At 54.7% G+C, this 25,036-nt stretch overlaps 1 protein-coding gene across 1 annotated transcript; it reads left to right on the forward strand.

The window, feature by feature from the left end:
* Positions 1-1,354: 1,354 nt before the first annotated feature.
* Positions 1,355-11,550, forward strand: LOC140902225 (T-cell-interacting, activating receptor on myeloid cells protein 1-like). The gene is given in 9 exon segments (XM_073322081.1): positions 1,355-2,156; positions 2,371-2,406; positions 3,437-3,477; positions 3,480-3,729; positions 5,658-5,948; positions 6,225-6,287; positions 8,152-8,274; positions 9,453-9,490; positions 10,125-11,550. Coding segments are annotated over 9 exon segments (1,119 nt in total). The 5' UTR covers positions 1,355-2,125; the 3' UTR covers positions 10,371-11,550.
* Positions 11,551-25,036: the final 13,486 nt, after the last annotated feature.

A 25,036-nucleotide genomic window follows, 5' to 3' on the forward strand; every position in this document is an offset into this window, starting at 1 on the left:
GGGCTGTTCCCACTCAGCCTCTGGCGTGTGAGCTGCACCCAGCCACGGGAGCGAGCGCTTTGGGCAGCCGCTGCCTGGACTGTGCAACCGAAGGACACCAGCCGATATCTCCGGCCTCAGACACCCCCCAAGGAACCTCCGTCTTGCAGTGCCCAGCTACGCCCGCTGGACGCCGCAAGCGTCTATGAGTGTCAGTGGGGCTCCCGTGGCTCCGGCCTTGGTGACCCAACACGCGCTGGGTGTTACTAGCCCCCCCCGTCCTCCTCCCTTCCCCAGGGTCTCCCCTCACCTGCCATGGGGGAGCCTTCAGCCTCCCTGCACTCACGCTCCATGGTGGGGCTGCTGCTGGCCCCTCGGGAGCTCCTGCTGGTGCTGCAGCCGGGGCCGCCCATCTCCTGCTCTGGGCAGGCTGGGGGCTCTCCAGTGGCCAGGCAGGGGGACGGCCCCTGCTGGGCCCTGGGGCTGGGCTCCTGGCTCCTCTGCTTCCTGGAGAGGAAGCCCCAGAGCCGCCATGCCCGGCTCCTGCCCTGTCCTGGGTCCCTCCCGCACAGCTGCCCCCGGGCCACCTCCACGCTGGCCCAGACGGTGCCTCAGGGCCTGCTCTGGGAGCTGGTGTCTCCTCCTGCAGACCACCAGGCACTTCCCCCTCTTGGCCAGGCCAGAGCCTGCGTCCCCCCCGAGCGGGGACAGAGGGGCCGCTCTCCTCCTGGGGCAGCCGGCAGCGGCTTCCCACGGGCCCTGGAGCCACCTTCACGGCCTCCGTCTGCAGCATCTGCCTGAGCTTCTCCACCCTGGGACTCAGCGGGGAGCAGCCATGAGTCTGGGGTCTCTCACTAACAGGCCTCCCTGCTCCCCCGATCTCCCCTCCGCTGGGGCAACTCCCCCTCACCGCACGCCCCACCCTGGGGCACAGGGACTGCAATCTACCCCACGGGCAGGAGCTCCCAGGACAGGCTGCTCCCAACGTTCCCATCAACACTGAAGCACTGGGACACCGGGGGAGTCTCATCCTTTCAGAGCAGTGGGGTTTGCAGTGAGTTTGGACCAGCAGCTCCCCGCTCCGCCCCAGGCCACACTCCCTGCCAGGCTAGAGAAAGAACAGAACCCGGGAAGGAGTCTGAGCTTGTCCTGGGAACCCCCAGCTAAAGTTCCCAAGGTCCCAATCACATGAGTCCCCCCACTTCTCACCGATTTCAATGACTGGGGTTTCTGGGTGTTCAGCATCTGGCAGGGTCTGGCTCCCCCAGAGACTCAGCCCTGGAAACAGTCTCCTACAAGGGGAGGCTGGGAGCCCCATGGCTGGGACATTTCCCCCACACTGGAGATGGCTCTGGAGAAAACCCGGCAGGAAACGCGCTGCCCTGGCCCAGAGCGAAGGGCTGCAGGGGGCTGTGTTAGCAAATCTAGTCTCCTCAGGAGGAGATTCCCCCCATTTCAGCTCCTCCCCAGGCAGAACAGGGATATGCTACATGCCACTCACTTGCTCGAGATGGCGTGGAGCTGGGGGGCAGATGCTCAGAGTTGGTCCGTCCCAGGCCCTCTTCCTCGCTTTCCCGCAGCGATGTGAGCTGGGAAAGGGGCTGCACTGGGGGTGCAAGGCCCTGCCAACAGGGCTGGGTGCAGAAACCGGGAGACGGACCGTGGCTGTGAAAACAATACGATGTTTTATTGCCAAGGGATGGAGAAACTTTACCTACATGGGTCACTAGCTGGGCTTGAACCCAGAATGAAAAGGGGATGGAATTTTCATGGCAATCGTGGTCAGTGGCAGATTGAAGACCAGAGCCCGTGCTCTCCTGGCTCCCAGCCTGGTGCACCTTCCCCAAGGCTGCAGGGTGCGTTGAGGGTGACCTGTCCCCACTCCCCACAGAGACAGAGACAAGCTGGGAGCTGCATGATGCTTGGCCAGGCTGGGTTTCCTGGGTTTTGCAAAGCCCCCTGCTTACTTTGACCGCAGTAGATTTCACGTGCAGATTAGAGACAACGTGTGATGGACGCAGGAAGAGACGAGACATCGTCAACTTCCTGTAGCTGGAGCCACCAGCCGAGTTTCTTATTTGGGGCTTGGTGGAACTGGGCACTGGGGTGTTGGAGACAGGGCTGAGGGGCCCCTTGCTACCCCATCATGGCATCTGCTCCCATCATCCTCTACCTCTGTGAGTACCAGAGATAACCAGGGCGTGTATCCATGTGGGTTGCTGGGGGGTATCTGAGACCAGGGCATGTGTCCGAAGGGAGTGGGGGGCGCAAGTCTGAGACCAGGGCATGTGCCCATGGTGGGAGGAATCTGAGACCAGGGCTTGTGCCCATTGGGCGAGGGGAACTGAGTCACTCTGGCTTCTGGTCCCTAACGGGCCCTCTCCTTTCCAGGCTGCTGGCTGGCCAGGCAGAGCAAGGTGTCCGGTCGTGAGTATCTGTGGGGCAGGGCGTTCAGGACGGGGAGGGGAAGGGGGAGAGGAAAAGAGGAGCTGAGCCCTGAACCTTCACCCCCCAAATCAGTTCAACCTCCTTGTGTTTATCCCAGGGGGCTGAGATCAGAACCTGCCCCCACTGTAGTCAGGGGTGACCCCTGATTGATCAGGGAGGGGGGGTTTAGGGTGACCAGACCTCCCGTTTTTAAAGGGACAGTCCTGTATTTAACCCTCCTGCAGGTGTCCCAAGTTTTTCTTAAAAACAGGCAAATTGTCCTGTATTTTCTGTCTCCCCCTCACATCAGTACTGGCCAGATCCCTGCTCGCCAGCCGCCTGCCCACCAAGGGTGAGTGGCGGGCCCAGTGGCCGACGATGGGGTGGGTGTGCAAGGCTGGTGGCAGGCTGAAGATGGAGCGTGTGGGGCCGGCCGCTCCCCTGCCGGTCCATCAGCGCAGCCCCCACGGCGTGACGGCTCTCGATCAGCAGGGCCCTGCCCCCCCGTCCTGTTTCCGCCCGGCGCGAGCTGCGGTGGCTGGTGGGGGTGGGCAGGTGCCAGGCTGAGGCCGGTTACGTGTTACCTCTGCTGCCCACCCATCAGACCTCGACGTGCTCCCGCTCTCGCTGTCCTCTCCCTGCTTTGCCCCTTCACCCCCCCACCCCGCCCCCGCCCCGCTGCTCCTCCATATCCCCCCGGCGGGGTGCAGCCCAACCCAGCGCTGTGGGGAGAACCAGCCCCTGGTCGGCTCACTGAACTCACCTACAGCCTGGCCGGCAGGCTCCTCCCTGGAGTCCTGGCTCCCAGGCTGCAGGGCCCCATTAAATAGATAGAGGGGTACAGAGGTTTGCTCTAGATTTAGGTCCTCGGGCAGTTTCAGTCGCAGATCCCAGGAATCTCTGGGATCTCGGAGAGGTTCCTCTGGCTGGGTTTTCCCCCAGGGGCCCCATCTCTGGGACTGTGGAGCAAGGACGGGGCGCAGTGACTGTGCCGGGGTCTGTCTCACGGCCTTTCTCCTTCTCCCTGCAGAGCTCAGCTACCCCAAACCCTCCATCTCCCTGAGCCCCAACGGGGGGGGGTCACCCTGGGGGGAGCTGTGACCATCCAGTGTTGGGCTCCATTCCAGAACGTGAGGTTCCTTCTGTACAAAGATGGAAAGCCGAACACGCGGCAGGACATGGAACCGGCTGGGAATCTGGCCGAGTTTTCCATTGGCAGCGTGAGCCGGAGAGATGCAGGGACCGACAGCTGCTATTATCAACCCAAAGGGTACCCGTTCATGCGGTCGCAGCCCAGCCACCCCGTGGAGCTGGTGGTAGCAGGTGAGGGGCCCGGCTCAGTGACCCCGCTCCCAGCCCCACACCCAGCCAGACCCTCGGGGCAGGGGCATGTGCAAGGGGGGAAGCAGGCACAGGGCCCCCCCGAATCAGTGGGGCCAGAGCACAGAACTCCTCCGGGGAGCAGAACCAGCTCCTCTGGCTGCGGGGGGCACACAAAGTGCCCCTCCAAAAGCAGCCACATTTTTATTCCTGTGCGTGCCCCTGACCAGGGGGTCTCTGAGCCAGGCTCTGCCCCTGAGCCCTGGGCCCAGCAGAGGGGACGCCTGGGTCGGGGGCAGGGACGGAACCACTGGTGGGTTCCCCAGCAAGGGGCAGCAGCAGCTGCTGGAGGTTCAAGGCCGAGGGAGGGGGGATCCCTGCCCCAGGGGGAGCTGCACAGCAGGGGCTTTTCCCAGGGGGAGGCTCCCCCGGCTGCTCCCGCCCCGGGGGCGCACAGAGGAGTCGGGGCCCAGGGGCTGCCCCGCCCCCAGCCTGTGACTGTGTTCCAAGGCTGGCTGGGTGATGCCCACCTGGGCTGGGGGCTGTCAGGTTAAAGCGCAGTGGGAGCTGCACACGGTGGCTGCTCAGAAGCGGCCTGGAAACAGCTGCTGTGGGGAGACCCCCAAGGATTCCTGGGCAGCAGCGGAGGTGGGGGCAGCTCGAGCCTGGGGCGGGATTTTTTTGTGGTGGGGAGAGAAAGAAAACAGCCGGGGACAGCGGCTCCTCCCTACACCCCCAGCGCTCCTGGGGGAAAGGGCTGGTAGAGTTTGGAGGGAGGCTGCCCAGCGCCGGGAGAGAGACACCAGCAGCCAGCGAGGGAGCAACCGGCACCAGAAATGAAGGGACCCAGCGAGCGGGGAGCCAGTGGAAAGGGGCCCGGTGGCCGAGCTGTGTCGTCGAAGGGCGCCCGGCTGAGAGCTGGCAGGGAGAGAGTCCCGTTGAGCAGGGGCAGAGATGGCAGGAACAGCGGGAGGCAGACAGAGGAAAGACAGAGGCAGGGGGGGGAAAGTTAAAGGACGAACCCAGTCATGAAACACGAAGAAATGAGTCTCTACGTTACCTAAGCAATAGTTAGAAAACCGCAAGAGAAGTCAGGCATGAATGAAACGTCATGGAAATGAGCTGCGAGCAAAGAGAAACAGGCTGAAGAAAAGAGGAGGAAGTGAGCTGTAGCGAAAGTAAAGCCAATAGTACGGACAAAACGTCCGCCCAGCACCTTCAGGTGCAGCGAGAGGAAGGAAACGTAGCGCGGGGGGTTCTGGCCTCGTGCCTCGGACGTTCCAACTCCAGACCCTGGTGCTCCACGAATGGAAATTGTCGCCCATAACGTGGGTTGAAGTCAGCCAATGGTGGCTCCTGTTTAAGCGAGCTCAGCAATCGTTCCCAGTGGGACCCGACACAGCGAACTCTGACTCATTTGGAGGGAGGAATAGCTCAGTGGTTTGAGCATTGGCCTGCTAAACCCAGGGTTGTAAGTTCAATCCTTGAGGGGGCCATTTAGGGATTTGTGGCATAAATTGAGGATTGGTCCTGCTTTGAGCAGGGGGTTGGACTAGATACCTTCTGAGGTCCCTTCCAATCCTGATATTCTATGATTCTATGATTTGTGATCATTCCCCACTGAACTGATTTCTCCTTCCCCAGCTGATGGAGATAAAACGCAATTGGCCTCTAGGTCGCCTCGGCCCCTCCTTGCCCTGCCCCAGCCACCCCTCCATGGGCTCCTGGCAGATGGATCCGTGCCATTGCCCTGCTGAGGGGTGGGGGGCCCCCGAGGCTCTTGTGTCGCTAGCCCAGCTCTCTCGCTCTTGGATTTGGGGGAAAAACATCCAGGAGACTCTCTCCCCCGTCACTGGGGCCGGGCTGTGGGGACGGGGTGCAGTGACCGTGCCGGGGTCTGTGTCTCACGGCCTGTCTCCTCCTGCCTGCAGAGCCCAGCTACCCCAAACCCAACATCTCCCTGCTCCCCAGTGAGGGGGTTACCCCGCGGGGAGCTGTGACCGTCCGGTGTGAGTGTCGGTGTCGGGGAGCGAGGGTCTTTCTGAGTAAATCTGGAGACCCGGACGCACAGCACGTGACAGATTCCGCGGGGGACTTGGTTGAATTTCTCATCCACAACGTGAGCCGGAGAGATGCAGGGAGCTACAGCTGCCGATATAGCACCAAGGGGGGCCCGCCCGTCTGGTCGGAGCCCAGCGACCCCGTGGAGCTGGCGGTAGCAGGTAAGAGGCCCGGCTCAGTTTTCCTGCTCCCAGCCCCACACCCAGCTGGGCCCTCAGGGGGTCTTGGCCCCAATGGGACACTCAGAGCCAGACTCTGACCTGAGCCCTGGGCCCAGCAGAGGAGATGCCCAGATGGGGGCACAGAGTGGGGACGGAGTCACTGGGGGGGTTCCCCAGCCAGGGGACAGCAGCAGCTGCTGGAGTTTCAGGGCTGATGGCTGGGTGCTCGATTCCCTCCCTTCCGCGTCCCAGCCGATGCTCTTTTTCATCCCACAGAGGGAACCAACCCAGCTGGGACCCAGCAGCCTGATCCCCCCATGACGGAGCCGGCGGGAGAAGGTGAGCCGGAGAAATGGAACAATTCATCCCCCAGGGAAGAGGGCTCCCCGCTCAGACACCCACAGGGCCATTCGGGCCGTTTGGAGGGGGATGGTCCCTGCAGACAGAACTGATGGGTTCAGTTCTTCTATACAGAGGGTGATGGACAGATCCATGGGGACAGACGGCCACAGATCAGTGAGAATATGGGTCCTTGGGAATGTAGGGTGATGGAGAGAGGGGAGCACGTCTGGTGAGGGATAGAAAGATGGACTAAGACCTTGTCTACATGAAAACGGGACCCAAAATGACGAATCCCCTGTGGTTCCCAACCCCCACTAATGATCTCAGAGCGAGTCTGGGCTGTTGGAATTCGCGCCCCCTGGTTCGATACAGCCCTGTTGGGCAGGGAAGATCCCCTTTAGCTCTGTAGATACAGGGACATTCCTCCTCTGAAATAGGCACAGCCAAACCCAGACCTGCTCTGCAGTGACTCCAGGTATGAATGGCACCTGACTTGGGCAAGGACCGTCTCTGTGTTGTGTGTCCGAACAGCTCCGAGCACACGGGGGAGCTGGCCCATGACAGGGGCTCCTGGTAATTAATACAAGTCAGTAATGATTTTGGTTCCAGTTTCCGTGGAGCCAGGCAGGGCCTGTATCTGTGCTCAGGGTCTTGCTGGGCTGATCTTCCCCATTCTGGGATCCCCAGGGGTGCTGAACCGACCACCCCCCACATTGCCCTGCCCCTGACAGACGCTGGTTCTATTCCCGCAGGGGGAACCAACCCGACTCAGCTGGGAACGGTGCCAGCTCCCACCTGCCCAGGCAGCGTGGGGCCAAGTTGGGGGCAGAAAATGACCATCAACCCCCCCACGAAACAGCTTTGTGCACCCTAAGGAGCCGCCCCTGGGGGGAGCCACAAAGGGCTGGCTGGGTGTGATGGGGGTAGATCCCTACAGCGAATGTCCCATCTGAAACCTCCCATGGGACACATTTCTTATGTGGGGGGGTTTCATTGGACAGATGCCAGATTGGCTTGGCAGGGGCAGGGCCCGGGAGAGCTTCTCCCCAATGCACAGTCCCACCCTGGAGCCCCACAGACCGGGATGTCGTGCTGCCCATCGGCACAACAAAACCACCCCTGTCGGGCACCGCTCAGTGCATATCCCACTGGGAGAACAGGGCCAAGGAAGGAGACCCAGGGATAATGATCCCTTGTATCCCGTCTGTCGGCCTGAGTCTGCAGACTGCCCAGGGGAATGGCTCAGAAGCAGAGCTCCGCCTTCGGTGGGGTGCTGCCCAGTGGGGCATTAACCCTGGAACCTATCAATCCAGATAGACATTGTGTTAACACTTGAACCCACCAATTCAGAGTGACACATCGTTGACTCTGGAACCTAATGACGGCTGTCACAATGACAGCACCATTACCTCTTCGGCTGCTGATCACTTCACCAGGGCATGGTTCTCCCAATGATCTCAAAGTGCCCTCCCCAGCCAGAAGTCCCCTCCCACTGCCATCCGCCCACCCCTATGGTTTCTGCGTAGAAGTGAGCTGAAGCTGCTGAGAAATTCCCAGGACAGGGGCAGGACCCGAGGGCAGGGGGGCGGGTGCTGCAGGATCCGGGCCCAGCTGGCTTCACAAGCATGGGGCCTGAGGTAGACCCCCCCCACACACCCTGCCCCTACCCCAGTACAGCCCTCTGCCTTTGGGAGGGAACCCCCTGACCACTATTACCCAGATCCCTCTGCACCTGCCCCTCCCCCCATTAGCCCCAAAGCATGTTCTTCTGTGGGTCCCTGGGTCCTAGAGGGGGAGGGCCTGGGGCAGCAGGTAAAGAACCAGCCGCTCATGGCGCTCACGGCCTGGTGCTGCTTCCCAGGTGGATCGGAACCAAGCGCAGCACCGGATCTGACCCGCCCCATCATGGCCGGGGTGAGCGCGGCGGCCGTCGGCCTCCTCCTTCTCCTCCTGGCCTTCCTCTGCTACAGAAGCACCCGAGGAAGTGAGTGCCCCGCCCAGCGAGGGAAGGGTTAAACCCGCTGCTAAGCCGGGCTGGGAAGGGGTCACGGCTTGGATGGGAGACAGGGAAGGAAACCCAGGGGGTGGGGCAGGGGCCCAGCAGGGGGCGCTCTCCCTTGGCAGAGAGAGCTGGCCCCAAAGCCCCTGGGCAGCACTAGGGGGCGCTGTGCTGCAGTAAGAAGGGCAATGGGGGCACCAGGGGGCGCTGTGCTGCAGTAAGAAGGGCAATGGGGGCACTAGGGGGCGCTGTGCTGCAGGGGGCAGGGACCTGTCTCTAGGGTATCCAGGTTCAGCAGCTGGAAGGGGTGGGGCTCCCCCTGGCAGAGCAGTGGGGGGGATTCTGTCCTGGGCCCCCTGTCCCGGCTGCTCTATAGGGCTGGGGGGCAGGGCTGGTACATGGGGATCCAGGTCGACTCAGGGAAAGCACCAGACCCAAGACAGAGCAGATGAGACCCCAGCTCCGCTCCCCACCCCCGATCTACCTACCCCAGAACGCAGGACTCCTGGGTTCTCTCCCTGGCTCGGGATGGGGAGTGGTGTCTAGTGGTTACAACAGGGGGGGCTAGGAGCCAGGACTCCTGGGTTCTCTCCCTGGCTCAGGATGGGGAGTGGTGTCTAGTGGTTACAACAGGGGGGGCTAGGAGCCAGGACTCCTGGGTTCTCTCCCTGGCTCAGGATGGGGAGTGGTGTCTAGTGGTTACAACACGGGGGGCTAGGAGCCAGGACTCCTGGGTTCTCTCCCTGGCTTGGGATGGGGAGTGGTGTCTAGTGGTTACAACAGGGGGGGCTAGGAGCCAGGACTCCTGGGTTCTGTTACTATCTTTCTCTCTCTTACTCCCCATAGGGAGTCCGAAGCTGCAGGCACAGTCTGTAAGTCACACATGAGGGGGCAGCCATGGAGCAGGGGGGAGGGGTGGGTGTCCCCAGGCAGGAACTGTGTCCTTTGGGGGTGGCATGCTGATGTGGGGTGCAGCACTGACTCACTGAGTGTCTTTGGGGGCACCCTTGCCCCGCTCTGTGCCTCAGTTTACCCCTCTGCACCATGAAGCTAGTGACCCTGCCCCACCCCAGTGCCAGTCTGCGAAGGCCTCAGATGGGGGCTGGGCCCAGGGCTCTGATCTGGACCCAGCCCCTCACCCGGGGTGTGTCTCTATTCCACAGACGCCCTCGTGGGCGAAGGGAAGCAGCTGGATGTCCTGGTAAGTGCCCCCCACTCCTTGACCCCCACCCCAGCACCAATGCACCATCCAGTCTCCCTCGCCCCCCTGCCATCCAGCCCTGCACAGGACCCACCAGAGCCATGTTCTGATACCAGCCCCCAAGACTCTACCTGGCCCCCCTGTACCCCCTCAGGGCAGACACCGGAGCTGGGGATCAGCAACAGGGCTCCCCCAAAGAGGGGCGGGGGATCCAGAACACAGAGAATAAGAGCCTGACCCTGCACCCCCCAAACTCACCTTGACCCCCTCAAACCATCCTTCAAACGTTTGCATTTGTCTGAGGTTTGCAGAGGGTCAGTGGAATTCCATGGGGGGCAGGTGCCGGGTGTGTGTGGGGGGAATTTCCCGGATCTTTGCCCCATGGGGCCCTGTGGGCTGGAGTGGGTGGATGGATGGTGTTGCTGGATTCCCTGGTGGGGCTGTGGGGGAAGAGCAGCTCTCGGGAGCCCCCTGCTGGACAGGAGAGAGCGTGTCAGAGCATCTGTTCCTAGGGGGAAAGGGGGCTGTGGGGGACATTGCTGCCCCCTGGTGACTGAGGTCAGAACTGTCTGGTGTGTGTGGGTCGGTCTTGGCACACACACGCACACACAGGTATGTCTCTCTCCCCTCCCAGCCCCAGGAGCCCGACCCCGAAGCCGAGGGACTCACCTACGCCGAGCTGGACCACCAGGGACTGCAGGCCAAACGAGGGGGCCCGGCCCCTGCCCCCGAGCCCGTCCTGTACGCTGCCATCAATATGAGCCAGGGAGCCCACAGACAGAGCCCCCAGGGTGCAGGGGCGCCCCCCCACCCCCATAGTATGAACCCAGGGGGAGTCATCGCCGCAACGGGGCAGGGAGCGTTGGCCATCAGAGGGTGACAGAGTGATTCCCTCCCCCCAGAGACTGGGCTCAGCTTATAGCCCCCACCCCCGTAGCCCTCCCTCCAGGGGGTGCTGCCCCACCCAGCCCCACATGTGGGGGACTGGGGGGGCTCAGCACCGGGAGGCAGAGAGGACCCCTCTGGGGTAGGGTGTGGCCAACCCCCCTTCGTTCTACCACTACCCAGTCACCTACTGCAGGATGCTCCATCCAAGGCTGCAGTTGATCACACCGCTGCCACCAGTTGTGACAGAGTCACAGGTCTGATGTTCTGGAACTGCTCTTTATGCAGCCAGCCAGGACTCTGGGGTGGCGCGACTCCCCTCAGGGCACGCTATCCAGGGCAAAAAGCTTCCTCGGCTACGGCCTTCCTGGTCTGACCTCGGAGCATTCAGCATCCCTGTTCCCACCGTGCGCTTCCCCTTGCTGGGTCTGTGACGTTGCACTCCATGTTTTATGTGGAAATATGCTCATAAGTGTGAATATGATGTAACTGGAATATGCTTCATGAAAAAGGTCTCTTGTAAGGTATCATTACAAAACTTATAATCTACTGAGTGTGGTCATCCGATTTGTACATATGTATCATTCTTGTATCTCAAACTAGAAATATGAAGTATAACTCCGAAATCCTGTTGTAATTATGCAAAGTGTGGGCCGTTAATGGTGGTTTAGAATCTTGATGGCTCCCATTAACTTAGGACAATTGGTTGTAAATGGCTCTGTTTACTTGCAAGCCTTCCTGCCTTCTCGTGAGTCAGGCCAGGAAGAATGGAGGCTTGGGGTCTCACAGGACATGTGACCATATCCCCTGGTACTGGAATCCATCTTAAACCTGGTGGTTTTCCATTTAGAAGGAGGGGTGGCGACCAGGGAGACAAAAGATTCCCGCCTTGGGCCAAAGGTATAAAAGGGGGTGGAACAGAACAAAAGGGGCTGCAGTCATGAGAAATCCCCTAGTCACCACATGAGCTGGAAATAACAAGGACAGTAGTAGGGGAAAGGATTGGGCCCAGACTAGGAAGGAGTCGAGTCTGTGAAAGAAGCTTATTGGAACATCTCTGAGGGTGAGATTTACCTGTAATCAGTTTCTTAATGAATTAGGCTTTGACTTGAGTGTTTTGTTTTATTTTGCTTGGTAACTTACTTTGTTCTGTCTGTTATTACTTGAAAGCACTTCAATCCTACATTTTATACTTAATAAAATTACTTTTGTTTATTAATGAGCCCAGAGCAAGTGATCAATACCTGGGGGAGCAAACAGCTGTGCGTATCTCTCTATCAGTGTTATAGATGGTGGGCAATTTATGAGTTTACCCTGTATAAGTTTTATACAGAGTAAAATGGATTTATTTGGGGTTTGGATCCCATTGGGAGCTGGGTGTCTGGGTGCTGGAGATAGGTGACCTGCTGAGCAGTTTTTGGTTAAAGTCTGCAGCTGGGGGGGCGTGGACCAGAGCTGGGTCTGTGTTTGCAGCAGCCATAGCGTGTCTGGCTCAACAAGGCAGGGTTCTGGAGTCCCAAGCTGGCAGGGAAAACGGGCTCAGAGGTAATTTCAGCACGTCAGGTGACAGACAGTCCCAAGGGGGTTTCTGTGACCGAACCCGTCTCCGTATATTAACACAGAACTTTGAGTAATTCATTTAAATCACACGACAGAACTGTATTTCCTGCACCTGTCAGAAGCCGTGCAAAGGCCTGGGGGAGCCAGGGGTAATGGCGGAGCTGAGGGAGAGGAAAGGAGCCTAGGAGTGAACCTGGAAGGTGTTGGGTGTGGGTGGGAGAAGGTTTGGGATTTTTTGGCAGGAGAGGATTATTAGGGATCTGGGAAGCCTCCCCCATGCGGACCCTGGCTGGCCTCAAGCCTTTCCCATTCAGTCAGGCACCTCAGCCCCCGTCCCCGCAACCCCCGTCCCCATGTGTCCCTGCAGCCCCCTCCCCCATCCCCAGACTCAACGCTGTCACCCCACTAACTCCTGAGCCCCAGTCTGTGACCCCCCCATCAGCCCTGGGTGCCCCTCTCTGCCCTAACCTGGCTCTGCGGGCAGGTGCTGTGATGAACTTCTCCTCCTGGGGGGTTCTGCAGCCCTGGGCAGGCAGAGAATATTTTTCCCCACAGAAAATACATTCTGCCCCAGAAGTGCTGCAGTTCCGCCTCTGCCCACCAGGGGCCGCTGTGGCGCCAGAACAGCGGGCTGTGTTCATGCTTCTGGTCGTTGTGGTGCCACAGTGGCCTCTGGTGGGCAAAGGGCGGAACTGCAGCACGTCTGGGGCAGACTGTATTTTATGTGGGGAAAAAACAAAATGATGCAGGATGGATGAATCCTGCACGTCCTAGGGTCGCCAGACCTCCAGGCTTGGCCTGTAGTTTCCCAGAATTATAGATTAATCTTTCATTAAAGATTATGTCATGTGATGAAAACTCCAGGAACACAGCCAACCAAAATTGGCAACCCTAGCACATCTGTAGATGCGCAGAATTGCCCCAGGAGTACCAGACTGTGGATGCAGTGAGGTGTCTGTTAGCCCTGGCGCTGTCCCTGGGGCTGGCAGCTAAGGGCAGGTTACAGACACATGGGGAGGGGTTTGTGTCTCCCCATCTCACTCCTGTTTGTGTGTGAACGCAGAGCTCCCTGCGCCCGGACCCTCCATTTCTGTCAGCTCCAGCGGGGTGATTGTCCCGGGGGGAGCTGTCACCATCTGTGACAAGGTGTGTGTGTGTGGGGGGTTTCCTGGTTTTTCCTTGGTTTTTCCAATGGTTTGCATGCAGAGGGGGTGGGACTCAGTTTCCCTGGGTGTTACTGGTTTAATGAGGTGATGGGAGAGGGAGTTTGTTGTTACAGGGGACCAGCGACAGAACTTGGGACTGCAGCCAATGGCCTGGCGAATGGAGACCCCAGTGACTGGAGACCTGGTGACAGGGAGGCCCAGCTCGGGAGTCACAGCTGATTCTGGCCAGTGGGAAGACAATGGGCTCTGAAGAGAGGACCCCGGTGACCTGACCAGCTGGTTCCAGCCAGAGGATGGAAGAGAGGAGAGGAGGCCCAGACGACCCTGTTTATCTGGAGAGAAGACAAAGGACAGAGCGGGGCCTTGGGGTCAGTGAGATCAGATGCCCAGCTGGGAAGCAGGGGGGCTCAGGACTGGAGAGAGAGAGTAGACAGAGCCCACCTGGATGCAGGGGAGACTGGGATGTGCTGTGCTGATGGAGGCCATGCCTGAGGCCTGGAGAGTTTCCTGTGCAGAGTACAGACATCCGATGCAGTGAGCTGTAGCTCACGAAAGCTTATGCTCAAATAAATTGTTTAGTCTCTAAGGTGCCACAAATACTCCTTTTCTTTTTGCGAATACAGACTAACATGGCTGCTACTCTGAAACCCCCCAGGGACCGCACGGCCAAGAGTGGGCAAGACCTGGGAGTCCGTGAGAAGGTGGTAGCAGAGGATGGTTGGCGGATGCACACGGTAGACGGTTGTCTGCGAGCAGAGACGCTTTGCAGGGAGTGGCTGCCAGCGATAAAATGAGGGAATTGAAAGGAACCAGCGTGGAAATGGCCTAGAACCAGCTCCATAAGAGGGACCTGGCACGTCTCTGCAGGGAGAGAGGGCTGAGCATTGGGAGGCTCACTCAGGAGCAGCTGATTGCTCAGCTTGTAGGGAATGACCAGTCTGAGGAACAGGCTCCAGACCCCAGAGGGCTCCCGGGGTGCCCAGAGAGCTGGGGAGTAGCCGTGGGGACAGTCCGTGTAGCAGCCGGGAGTCTATCAGACCCGACTCCCCAGTCAGTGCAGGGGGACCCCAGTCAGGTTTCTCCCTGGAGGAGCTGCGGAGACGAGCTGGAGGAGCGGAGGCCGGCGGACCGTGCGGAACAGCGGAAGCAGGAGTTGGAGCTGGCGGAGTGGCGGGCCAAGAGGGCCTGCCGGGGGCGTAAGTGGGGAAGGGCCCTGAGACGCCAGTGTTGTGGGGAATCTAGACACCAAACTGCTGCCCCAGTTTAAGGAGGGGCTGTGGGGGGGTATTGATGCCTACTTCACAGCCTTTGAGAAGGCTTGTGATCCGAACCAGGTTGACCCCGCAGACAGGCTTCGCTATCTGACCCCCCTGCTGGGGCCCAAGCCAGGCCCAAGCCAGGCCATCGAGGTGTTCAGCCAGATGGATGGTATTGAGACAGGGGGACTATGCCCTGTTCAAACAGGCTTTGCTGCTGAAGTTTGAACTGACCCCCAAGGCATACAGGAAACCAGTATTTTCCCCAGGAATTGAAATGGGGGAGGGGGAAGAAGGGGGTTGTTCGAATTTACAGGTGGGGGAGTGAGGGCCCATGAAGGATGAGACCTTGAGGGTGAAGGGGGGCTGTAGGGCACCATAGTAAAAACTGAAAAATGTTTGATGATCATTTTATTAGATTTAACTCATAGTTTAAAATCGTCACACAAATTAACGTTGGCTACTCAAGCCTTTTGTGAAGCACTACGTCTACATCCTTCTTGGTTTCTTGTTATAATTTTGCACAACTCTGTGAATGAACTTCTTGAATGCAATGTGTTCATCTTTGGTGGCTTCTCGTGTGTCTGGTACTGCCATTCCTTCAACTGATATGCTCATTAGTTCATAGACTCATAGATATCAAGGTCAGAAGGGACCATTATGATCATCTCGTCTGACCTCCTGCACAATGCAGGCCACCGAATCTCACCCACCCACTCCTGCAATAAACCTCTCACCTATGTCTGAGCTACTGGAGTCCTCAAATCATGGTTTAAAGACTTCAAGATGCAGAGAAACCTCCAGCAAGTGACCCGTGCCCCATGCTGCAGAGGAAGGCGAAAAACCCCCAGGGCCTCTGCCAATCTCCCCTGGAGGAAAATTCCTTCCCAACCCCAAATATGGCGATCAGCTGAACCCTGAGCATGTGGGCAAGACTCACCATCCAGGCACCCAGGAAAGAATTCTCTGTAGTAACTCAGATCCCATCCCATCTAACATCCCATCACTGGCCATTGGGCCTATTTACCATGAATAGTTAAAGATCAATTAATTGCCAAAATCAGGTTATCCCATCATACCATCTCCTCCATAAACTGATCGAGTTTAATCTTGAAGCCAGATAGGTCTTTTGCCCCCACTGCTTCCCTTGGAAGGCTGTTCCAGAACTTCACTCCTCTGATGGTTAGAAACCTTCGTCTAATTTCAAGTCTAAACTTCCTGATGGCCAGGTTTTATCCGTTTGTTCTTGTGTCCACATTGGTACTGATCTTGAATAATTCTTCTCCCTCCCTGGTATTTATCCCTCTGATATATTTATAGAGAGCAATCATATCTCCCCTCAACTTTCTTTTGGTTGGGCTAAACAAGCCAAGCTCCTTGAGTCTCCTTTCATAAGACAGGTTTTCCATTCCTCGGATCATCCTAGTAGCCCTTCTCTGTACCTGTTCCAGTTTGAATTCATCCTTCTTGAACATGGGAGACCAGAACTGCACACAGTATTCCAGGTGAGGTCTCACCAGTGCCTTGTATAACGGTACTAAAACCTCCTTATCTCTACTGGAAATACCTCGCCCGATGCATGCCAAGATCACATTAGCTTTTTTCATGGCCATATCACATTGGCGGCTCATAGTCATCTGGTGGTCAACCAATACTCCGAGGTCCTTCTCCTCCTCCGTTACTTCTAATTGATGCGTCCCCAGCTTATAACTAAAATTCTTGTTATTAATCCCTAAATGCATGACCTTACACTTCTCATTATTAAATTTGATCCTATTCCTATTACTCCAGTTTACAAGGTCATCCAGATCCTCCTGTAGGATATCCCGGTCCTTCTCTAAATTCGCAATACCTCCCAGCTTTGTGTCATCCGCAAACTTTATTAGCACACTCCCACTTTTTGTGCTGAGGTCAGTAATAAAAAGATTAAATTAGATTGGTCCCAAAACCGATCCCTGACGAACTCCACTGGTAACTTCCCTCCAGCCTGACAGTTCACCTTTCAGTATGACCTGCTGTAGTCTCCCCTTTAACCAATTCCTTATCCACCTTTCAATTTTCATATCGATCCCCATCTTTTCCAATGTAACTAATAATTCCCCATGTGGCACTGTATCAAATGCCTTACTGAAATCTAGGTAAATTAGATCCACTGAGTTTCCTTTTTCTAAAAAATCTGTTACTTTCTCAAAGAAGGAGATCAGGTTGGTTTGGCACAATCTACCTTTTGTAAAACCATGTTGTATTTTGTCCCATTTACATTGACCTCAAAGTCCTTAACTACTTTCTCCTTCAAAATCTTTTCCAAGACCTTGCATACTACAGATGTCAAACTAACAGGCCTGTAGTTACCCGGATCACTTTTTTTCCCTTTCTTAAAAATAGGAACTATGTTAGCAATTCTCCAGTCATACCCCTGAGTTTACAGATTCATTAAAAATTCTTGCTAATGGGCTTGCAATTTCATGTGCCAATTCCTTTAATATTTTTGGATGAAGATTATCTGGGCCCCCTGATTTAGTCCCATTAAGCTGTTCGAGTTTGGCTTCTACCTCAGATATGGTAATATCTACCTCCATATCCTCATTCCCATTTGTCATGCTACCATTATCCCTAAGATCCTCATTAGCCTCATTAAAGACTGAGGCAAAGTATTTGTTTAGATATTGGGCGATGCCTAGATTATCCTTCACCTCCACTCCATCCTCAGTGTTTACCGGTCCCACTTCTTCTTTCTTTGTTTTCTTCTTCTTTATATGGCTGTAGAACCTTTTACTACTGGTTTTAATTCCCTTTGCAAGGTCCAACTCTACTTGACTTTCAGCCTTTCTCACTTAATCCCTACGTGTTCTGATCGCAATAAGGTAGCTTTCTTTGCTGATCTCTCCCATCTTCCACTCCCTGTTGCTTTCTGCTTTTTCTTAATCACCTCTCTGAGATGCTTGCTCATCCAGCTTGGTCTACAACTCCTGCCTATGAATTTTACCTCCTTTCTTGGGATGCAGGCTTCCGATAGCTTCTGCAACTTTGACATGAAGTAATCCCAGGCCTCTTCTGCCTTTCGATCCATACGTTCTTCAGTCCAATCCACTTCCCTAACTAATTTCCTTAATTTTTGAAAGTCAGCCCTTTTGAAATCAAACACCCGAGTCACAGATCTATTTTTGTTAATCCTTCCATTCAGTTTGAACTGAATTAGCTCATGATCACTTGACCCAAGGTTGTCCCCTACAACCATTTCTTCTATGAGGTCCTCACTCCTCACCAAAACCAAATCTAAAATGGCATCCCCTCTTGTTGGTTCAGCAGCTCCTTGGTGAAGGAATCCATCAACTATCGCATCTAGGAAAATCTGAGCCCTGTTATTATTACTCGCACTCGTCCTCCAGTCTATAGCTGGGAAGTTAAAGTCTCCCATGATCACGCAGTTTCCATTAGTATTTACTTCATTAAAAACCTTAAAGGGGGCTCGATCCATGTCCACATGAGATCCCGGCGGTCTATAGCCCACCCCACGCGCTATCCCAGGGGAGGATCTAGTAGTTTTCTTTCCCAATGTGATTTTTGCCCAGACGGACTCTGTCTTATCCATTCCATCGCTTCTGATTTCTTTACATTCTACCTCCTCATTGATAGACAGTGCTACTCCACCACCTTTGCCTTTATTTCTGTCTTTCCTAAACAGCACAGACCCTTCAATACCCGTACTCCAGTCATGACGACTGTTCCACCATGTTTCTGTCATCCCTAGAATATCTGGTTTCACTTCCTGGACCAGTAACTCTAGTTCTTCCATTTTGTTACCCAGGCTCCTCGCACTGGTGTACAAACATCTTCATTTTTGCTGTTTGGCCTCGCTCACATTCTTTACCTGACTAGGCACGGTCATTCTACAGCCAGTGTGACCTATTAGACTGGTATCCACACTGCTCTTCCTCCTTTTGTCCATTCTCCTACCCATGGCTGTATCCTTTCTTACTTTGTTTTCTTCCCTCTCAATCCTAAAATCCGGCGTGGAGATTATGTGGACATCTCCCCCAGATTACTAGTTTAAAGCTCTCTTAACCAGTTGTGCCAGCCTCCATCCTAGAAGTCTATTTCCTTCATTACTCCGGTGAAGTCCATCCCGAGAGAACTGTCCTCTGTCCATGAATGCCTCCCAGTGGCCATATATCCCAAAGCCCTCCTTATAGCACCACTGCCTGAGTCACCTGTTGATAGTCATAATGTTGTCACACCTTTGTTGCCCTTCTCTAGGAACAGGCAGAATCCCACTGAACATCACCTGAGCCTTGATTTCCTTAAGTGTCTTCCCCAGCCTGACATAGTCTCCCGTGATACGTTCCAGCGAGAATCTACTGGTATCATTTGTTCCCACATGAAGGACGATCAGTGGATTCTTTCCCTCTCCCTTTAGGATCCTCTTCAACCTCAGGTCCACATCCCGTATCTTAGCACCTGGTAGATAGCACACCCTTCTATTCTCTGGATCAGCTCTGGTTACAGGCCTGTCCATTCTTCTCAGTAAGGGGTCTCCGATCACAGAGACCTGCCTTTTCCTGGTGATGATTCTCCGGTCTGTTCCCTGTTCCCTCTGGCTGCAAGTTCTTTCCATTCCTATTCTCCCTTGTAATCCTCTTCAACCCATCCTGTATCCTCCTGGGGCTCATATTTTGTGTCGTCTCCATTGACTCTTCCCCTTTTCCTATAGGACTAGCCGCTCTTCTCTTCTTCCTTGCCCTTCCACATTCAGTGACCAGCTGCTGAGCCCCTTCTTCATTTTCCAACTCTGCAGACCTGTTCCTGAGCTCTATTTCTCCTTCACTAGCCCGTCTTTTCCTCTGCCTGGTTCTCTTAGTCACATGCTTCCACTGTCCATTTTCTTCACCCAGCAGTGTCCCCTCCGAGTTCTTCGGTCTTGCTTCCATCTGCAAATCTGAGCTTTTCCCTTCAACCGCCTCATGTCTTTGCTCCATAATCCGCCCAAACCCCCTTCTAAACTCAACCAGACTTTCCACCTGCATCTCCAAACCTCGGATCTTCTCTTCCATCAGCTCTATCAGACGGCCTTTCATGCAGACGAAACTCTTTCCAGGTCCCCACTCCAGGATCATGTACATACCGCAGCTTCCACATCCCGTCATCTTCATTGTGTCTTCCACTACTTGGGTCACTCCCACTGCTGCCTCTGTATCTGTCGTCGCCTTCCCACCTAAATCCTGTTCATCTGGGAAACAGAAACCCCACCAAAACCCCACCCCCCACAGCAAAAACAAACCCCAAACGAGCACCGCAATGCAAACTCCCCTGTTTACAGCTCTGTTTGCCGGCTCCTGTGCCGCTGAAGCTGTCTGTGCCGCTGCCTGACTGGCTGGCTACCTTTATAGGACCCCTACTCAGAGAAGCCCTGGCCCCCTATGATCAGACAGAAGGCGGCTTCTTTCAGAACACAAAATTCGACTCAGTGGTGAAGAAGAACGCTCCACTGTAGCTGTTGTGACAGGGAGTAGCAAGAGATGAATTCCTACTTCTCTCAGCCCAGGAAATGTAGCACAAAGATCGGGTCGAGCCACGAGTGAGGATAAAAAAGAAGTTGAAGTCAAATCTTCATTCATTCATCGTATGATATTCCACTGTACGTTCAAATTCTCTATTCTGTCCTGAGCACACGGCAGCCGCATTGCTGGTCGTGCCTCACTCCACTCAACTCTTGGTGTTTTATAGGACAGGGATCTGTAAAAGCTACGTAGAGGTTGAGTAGAATCTGGAAGTCATTGCTGTAGATTTTTAAGAATCGAGTCTGTGTACTTTTTCAGTTGCTTAACAAACACTTCTTGTCCTCTTCACTTAAGGATTCAATATAAATGCCTTCATCAGTCAACTTCTGGACTGAAGTCTCATAGACTCATAGATATTAAGGTCAGAAGGGACCATTATGATCATCTCGTCTGACCTCCTGCACAATGCAGGCCATCGAATCTCACCCACCCACTCCTGTAATAAACCTCTCACCTATGTCTGAGCTATTGAAGTCCTCAAATCATGGTTTAAAGACTTCAAGATGCAGAGAATCCTCCAACAAGTGACCCGTGCCCCATGCTGCAGAGGAAGGCAAAAAACCTCCAGGGCCTCTGCCAATCTGCCCTGGAGGAAAATTCCTTCCCAACCCCAAATATGGCGATCAGCTGAACCCTGAGCATGTGGGCAAGATTCACCAGCCAGATACCCAGGAAAGAATTCTCTGTAGTAATTCAGATCCCATCCCATCTAACATCCCATCACTGGCCATTGGGCCTATTTACCATGAATAGTTAAAGATCAATTAATTGCCAAAATCAGGTTATCCCATCATACCATCTCCTCCGTAAACTGATCGAGTTTAATCTTGAAGCCAGATAGGTCTTTTGCCCCCACTGCTTCCCTTGGAAGGCTGTTCCAGAACTTCACTCCCCTGATGGTTAGAAACCTTCGTCTAATTTCAAGTCTAAACTTTCTGATGGCCAGTTTATATCCATTTATTTTTGTGTCCACATTGGTACTGATCTTAAATAATTCCTCTCCCTCTCTGGTATTTATCCCTCTGATATATTTATAGAGAGCAATCATATCTCCCCTCAACCTTCTTTTGGTTGGGCTAGACAAGCCAAGCTCCTTGAGCCTCCTTTCATAAGACAGGTTTTCCATTCCTCGGATCATCTTAGTAGCCCTTCTCTGTACCTGTTCCAGTTTGAATTCATCCTTCTTGAACATGGGAGACCAGAACTGCACACAGTATTCCAGGTGAGGTCTCACCAGTGCCTTGTATAACGGTACTAACACCTCCTTATGTCTACTGGAAATACCTTGCCTGATGCATCCCAAGACCATATTAGCTTTTTTCACGGCCATATCACATTGGCGGCTCATAGTCATCCTGTGGTCAACCAGTCCTCCAAGGTCCTTCTCCTCCTCCGTTACTTCTAATTGATGCGTCCCCAGCTTATAACTAAAATTCTTGTTATTAATCCCAAATGCATGATCTTACACTTCTCATTATTAAATTTCAATCTATTCCTATTACTCCAGTTTACAGGGTCATCCAGATCCTCCTGTAGGATATCCTGGTCCTTCTCTAAATTGTCAATACCTCCCAGTCTTTGCTTCTTCCCATACTTTTTCAATGGATATCTCGGATTGATCCAAATGTATCTTCCATTGCTGGACAAAGACCTACTACTGTTGTAGCAGATGCCTGGATGGCATTGTTTAATGACCCAAGTGTTTTCAACAGTAGACTTACAAAGAGAGAGAATGGCAATAGTCTTCTCTGAATGTAGTAGCAAAAGTAATCCACCAGCCTCACTACTTAGATCCATCCTATCTTGGTAGATACTTTCCAAAGCCAGTAATAACGGCTGGAGTAATTTTAAGACAGCAGCCAACGATCACTCATGAGAAAGCCAGAGGGTTTTTCCAGGTTGGACTAATTTGAACTTCAGTCTCGATGTATCTTTTATATTTTCCAAAATATTCAGTCTTTTTGGACTCTTGCTGAAAAAAGAATATAATGAAGACATTAAATTTATAGCTTTTTAAATGTCTTTTGAAGAGTCTGCAGCTAGTAATGGTGCTAGTTGGAGTAGATGGCCTATAGGAGAGATTAGGGTTATACTTTTCTCTGAGCAAAGCTTGTTCTCCACCATGTTTTCCAGAGAAGTTTGCAGCTCCATCAAATGCACAAGCAGCCATCTGTTTGGGGTCCAACTGACAAGCATTTAACTCTTTTAAGATGTGGGTTGTCACAGCTGCAGCCAATGTGTCTTCTATAACTTGAACGTCTAGAAATGCATCTACTGGCCTACCACTGACATCAAGATAACGTACACAATGACTTAATACTTGATGCCCACTTGCATCGGTGCATTCATCAGCCATGTATGCACATTTTTTGAATGTGGTGAGAGAGTTCTTCACTTTTTCAACTGTTGAGTCTTTCTCTGTTGCACCGCATGCTTCTAACCAATCAGCTGAGTTTCTTGCAGAAAGGTAGTGAGCATCTGCCCGTCCACCACTGTTCAACTGACAGTGCACTTAACACTGGCCTCCAGTTTGTAGTGTGTGGTATCTCTTGCTTAAATAGAAAGTAGGATGCCACGGCCATGTTTGTTCGAATGAACTGTGTTGTGTTTCCAGCATTCTTAGCAGCCTCATTAAGTACTTCTAAAAATTGGCTTTGAAAGTGGGCTTATAAGGCTTTCTACATGTTGATGCAGTCCAGAGTCCTGGTGTTTTGCAGCCTTTTCACGTAGTTTGTCAGCATTGGCTTTGCTGATCGGTCTGGCAAACCCAGCTCCTCCACTTTTACCAGTTATAGCATTGGGAAGCTTTCCTTCTTCGTAAGCCTTTTTGGAAGAGGTGCGCCAGTCGCCATCTTTTGTAATTTCAGTAAATGGGAACACTCTGGCCGACAAACATCGGGAACTCCCTTTAGGTTTTGGAGACACCGTTTCTTCAGTAGGTGACTGTATTTGTGCTTTGAGCTGGACGGATGAAGATACACCACTGGAACCTTCAGACGACATGTTGATATATTCTTGGTTCTTGGTGTGTTCTTCACCTGAGTTGGTTTTTGAGGCCTTTGAGTGGAAAAATTGTTGCACTGTTTTTTATCTTTTCAATTTCACTTTGACCTGCAACATATAAAAGAGATCTGAATAAATTAAATGTTTTGCTAGGATAATGCAAATTTACCATAAGGATCATGCAAATTACACCAAAACACATCACAGTTCTAGATTCCTAAAACAAATATAAATTAAAAAAAAAAATTATTTAAATTGATTTTTGAAAAGTAAGCCATGAGGGGATAAGAGGGAAGGTCCTTTCATGGATCAGTAATTGGTTAAAAGATGGGAAACAAAGGGTCGGAATAAATGATCAGTTTTCAGAATGGAGAGAGATAAATACTGGTATCCCTGAGGGGTGTGTGGGGGGGGTCTACCTCAGGCCCCATGCTTGTGAAACAAGCTGGGCCCGGATCCTGCAGCACCCGCCCCCCTGCGCTCGGGTCCTGCCCCTGTCCTGGAAATTTCTCAGCACACCCTGCCCCCACCCCGGTACAACCCTCTGCCTTTGGGAGTAAATCCTCTGACCACTGTTACCCAGATCCCTCTGCACCTGCCCTCCCACTAGCCCTCCCACTAGCCCCATAGCACGTTCTGCTGTGGGTCCCTGGGTCCTAGAGGGGGAGGGGCTGGGGCAGCAGGTAACAAACCAGCCGCTCACGGTGCTCACGGCCTGGTGCTGCTTCCCAGGTGGATCGGAACCAAGCACAGCACCAGATCTGACCCGCCCCATCATCGCCGGGGTGAGCGCGGCAGCCGCCGGCCTCCTCCTCCTCCTCATGGCTTGGATGGGAGACAGGGAAGGAAACCCGGGGGTGGGGCAGGGGCCCAGCAGGGGGCGCTCTCCCCTGGCGGAGAGAGCTGGCCCCAAAGCCCCTGGGCAGCACTTGGGGGCGCTGTGCTGCAGGGGGTGGGGGCTCAGTAGGGGGGGCTGTGGTGCAGGGAGAAGGGGAATGGGGGCTCAGTAGGGGGTGCTGTGCTGCAGGGGGCTGGGACCTGTCTCTAGGGTATCCAGGCTCAGCAGCTGGAGGGGGCAGGGCTCCCCCTGGAAGAGCAGTTGGGGGGGAGACTCCCTCCTGGGCCCCCCATCCTAGCAGCCCCATAGGGCTGGCGGCCTGGGCCCGGGGCCATGATCTGAAGCCAGCCCCTCACCGGTGGATTTGTCTCTGTTCCATAAATGCCCCCATGGGTGAAGGGAAGGAGCTGGATGTCTGGGTCAGTGCCCTCCACTCCTCAACCCTCCCCCCAGCACCACTGCACCATCCAGACTCCCCCCGCCCCGCCATCCGGCCTTGCAAAGATCCCACCAGAGCCATGTTCTGACACTGGCCCCCCAGACTCTGCCTGCCCCCCCTGTACCCCCTCAGGGCAGACACCGGAGCTGGGGATGAGCAACAGGGCTCCCCCCGAAAAGGGCGGGAGACCCAAAACACAGAGAATAAGAGCCTGACCCTGCACCCCCCAAACTCTCCTTGACCCCCTCAAACCATCCCACAAACGTTTGCATTTGTCTGAGATTTGTGGAGGGTCAGCCAAATTCCATGGGGGGCAGGTGCTGGGCGGGGGGATTTCCCTGATCTCTGCCCCACGGGGCTCTGTGGGCTGGAGTGGGTGGGTGGATGGTGTTGCTGGATTCCCTGGGGGGCAGGGGGAAGAGCAGCTCTTGGGAGCCCCCTGCTGGACAGGATAGAGCGTGTCAGAGCAATTGTGCATGGGGAGGGGTTGGGGGGGCATCGCTGCCCCCTGACCCAAGCCGGTGTCTCTCTCCCCTCCCAGCCCCAGGAGCCCGACCCCAGCACCGAGGGATTCACCTACGCCCAGCTGGACCGACAGGCGCTGCAGGCCAAGCGGAGGGACCCGGACCCTGCCCCCGAGCCCCTCCTGTACGTCACCATCAACATCAGCAGGGGGCCCGACGGGCAGAACCTCCAGGGTGGGTGGGCGCCCCCCACCCACCCCCATAGCTTGAACCCAGGGGGAGTCATCGGAGCAATGGGGCAGGGAGCATTGGCCACCACAGGGTGATCCCCCCGACAGAGAATGGGCTCAGTTTATAGCCCCCCCGTAGCCCTCCCT

The sequence above is a fragment of the Lepidochelys kempii genome, chromosome 23, assembly GCF_965140265.1.
Source record: "Lepidochelys kempii isolate rLepKem1 chromosome 23, rLepKem1.hap2, whole genome shotgun sequence".
Taxonomy (NCBI): Eukaryota; Metazoa; Chordata; order Testudines; family Cheloniidae; genus Lepidochelys; species Lepidochelys kempii.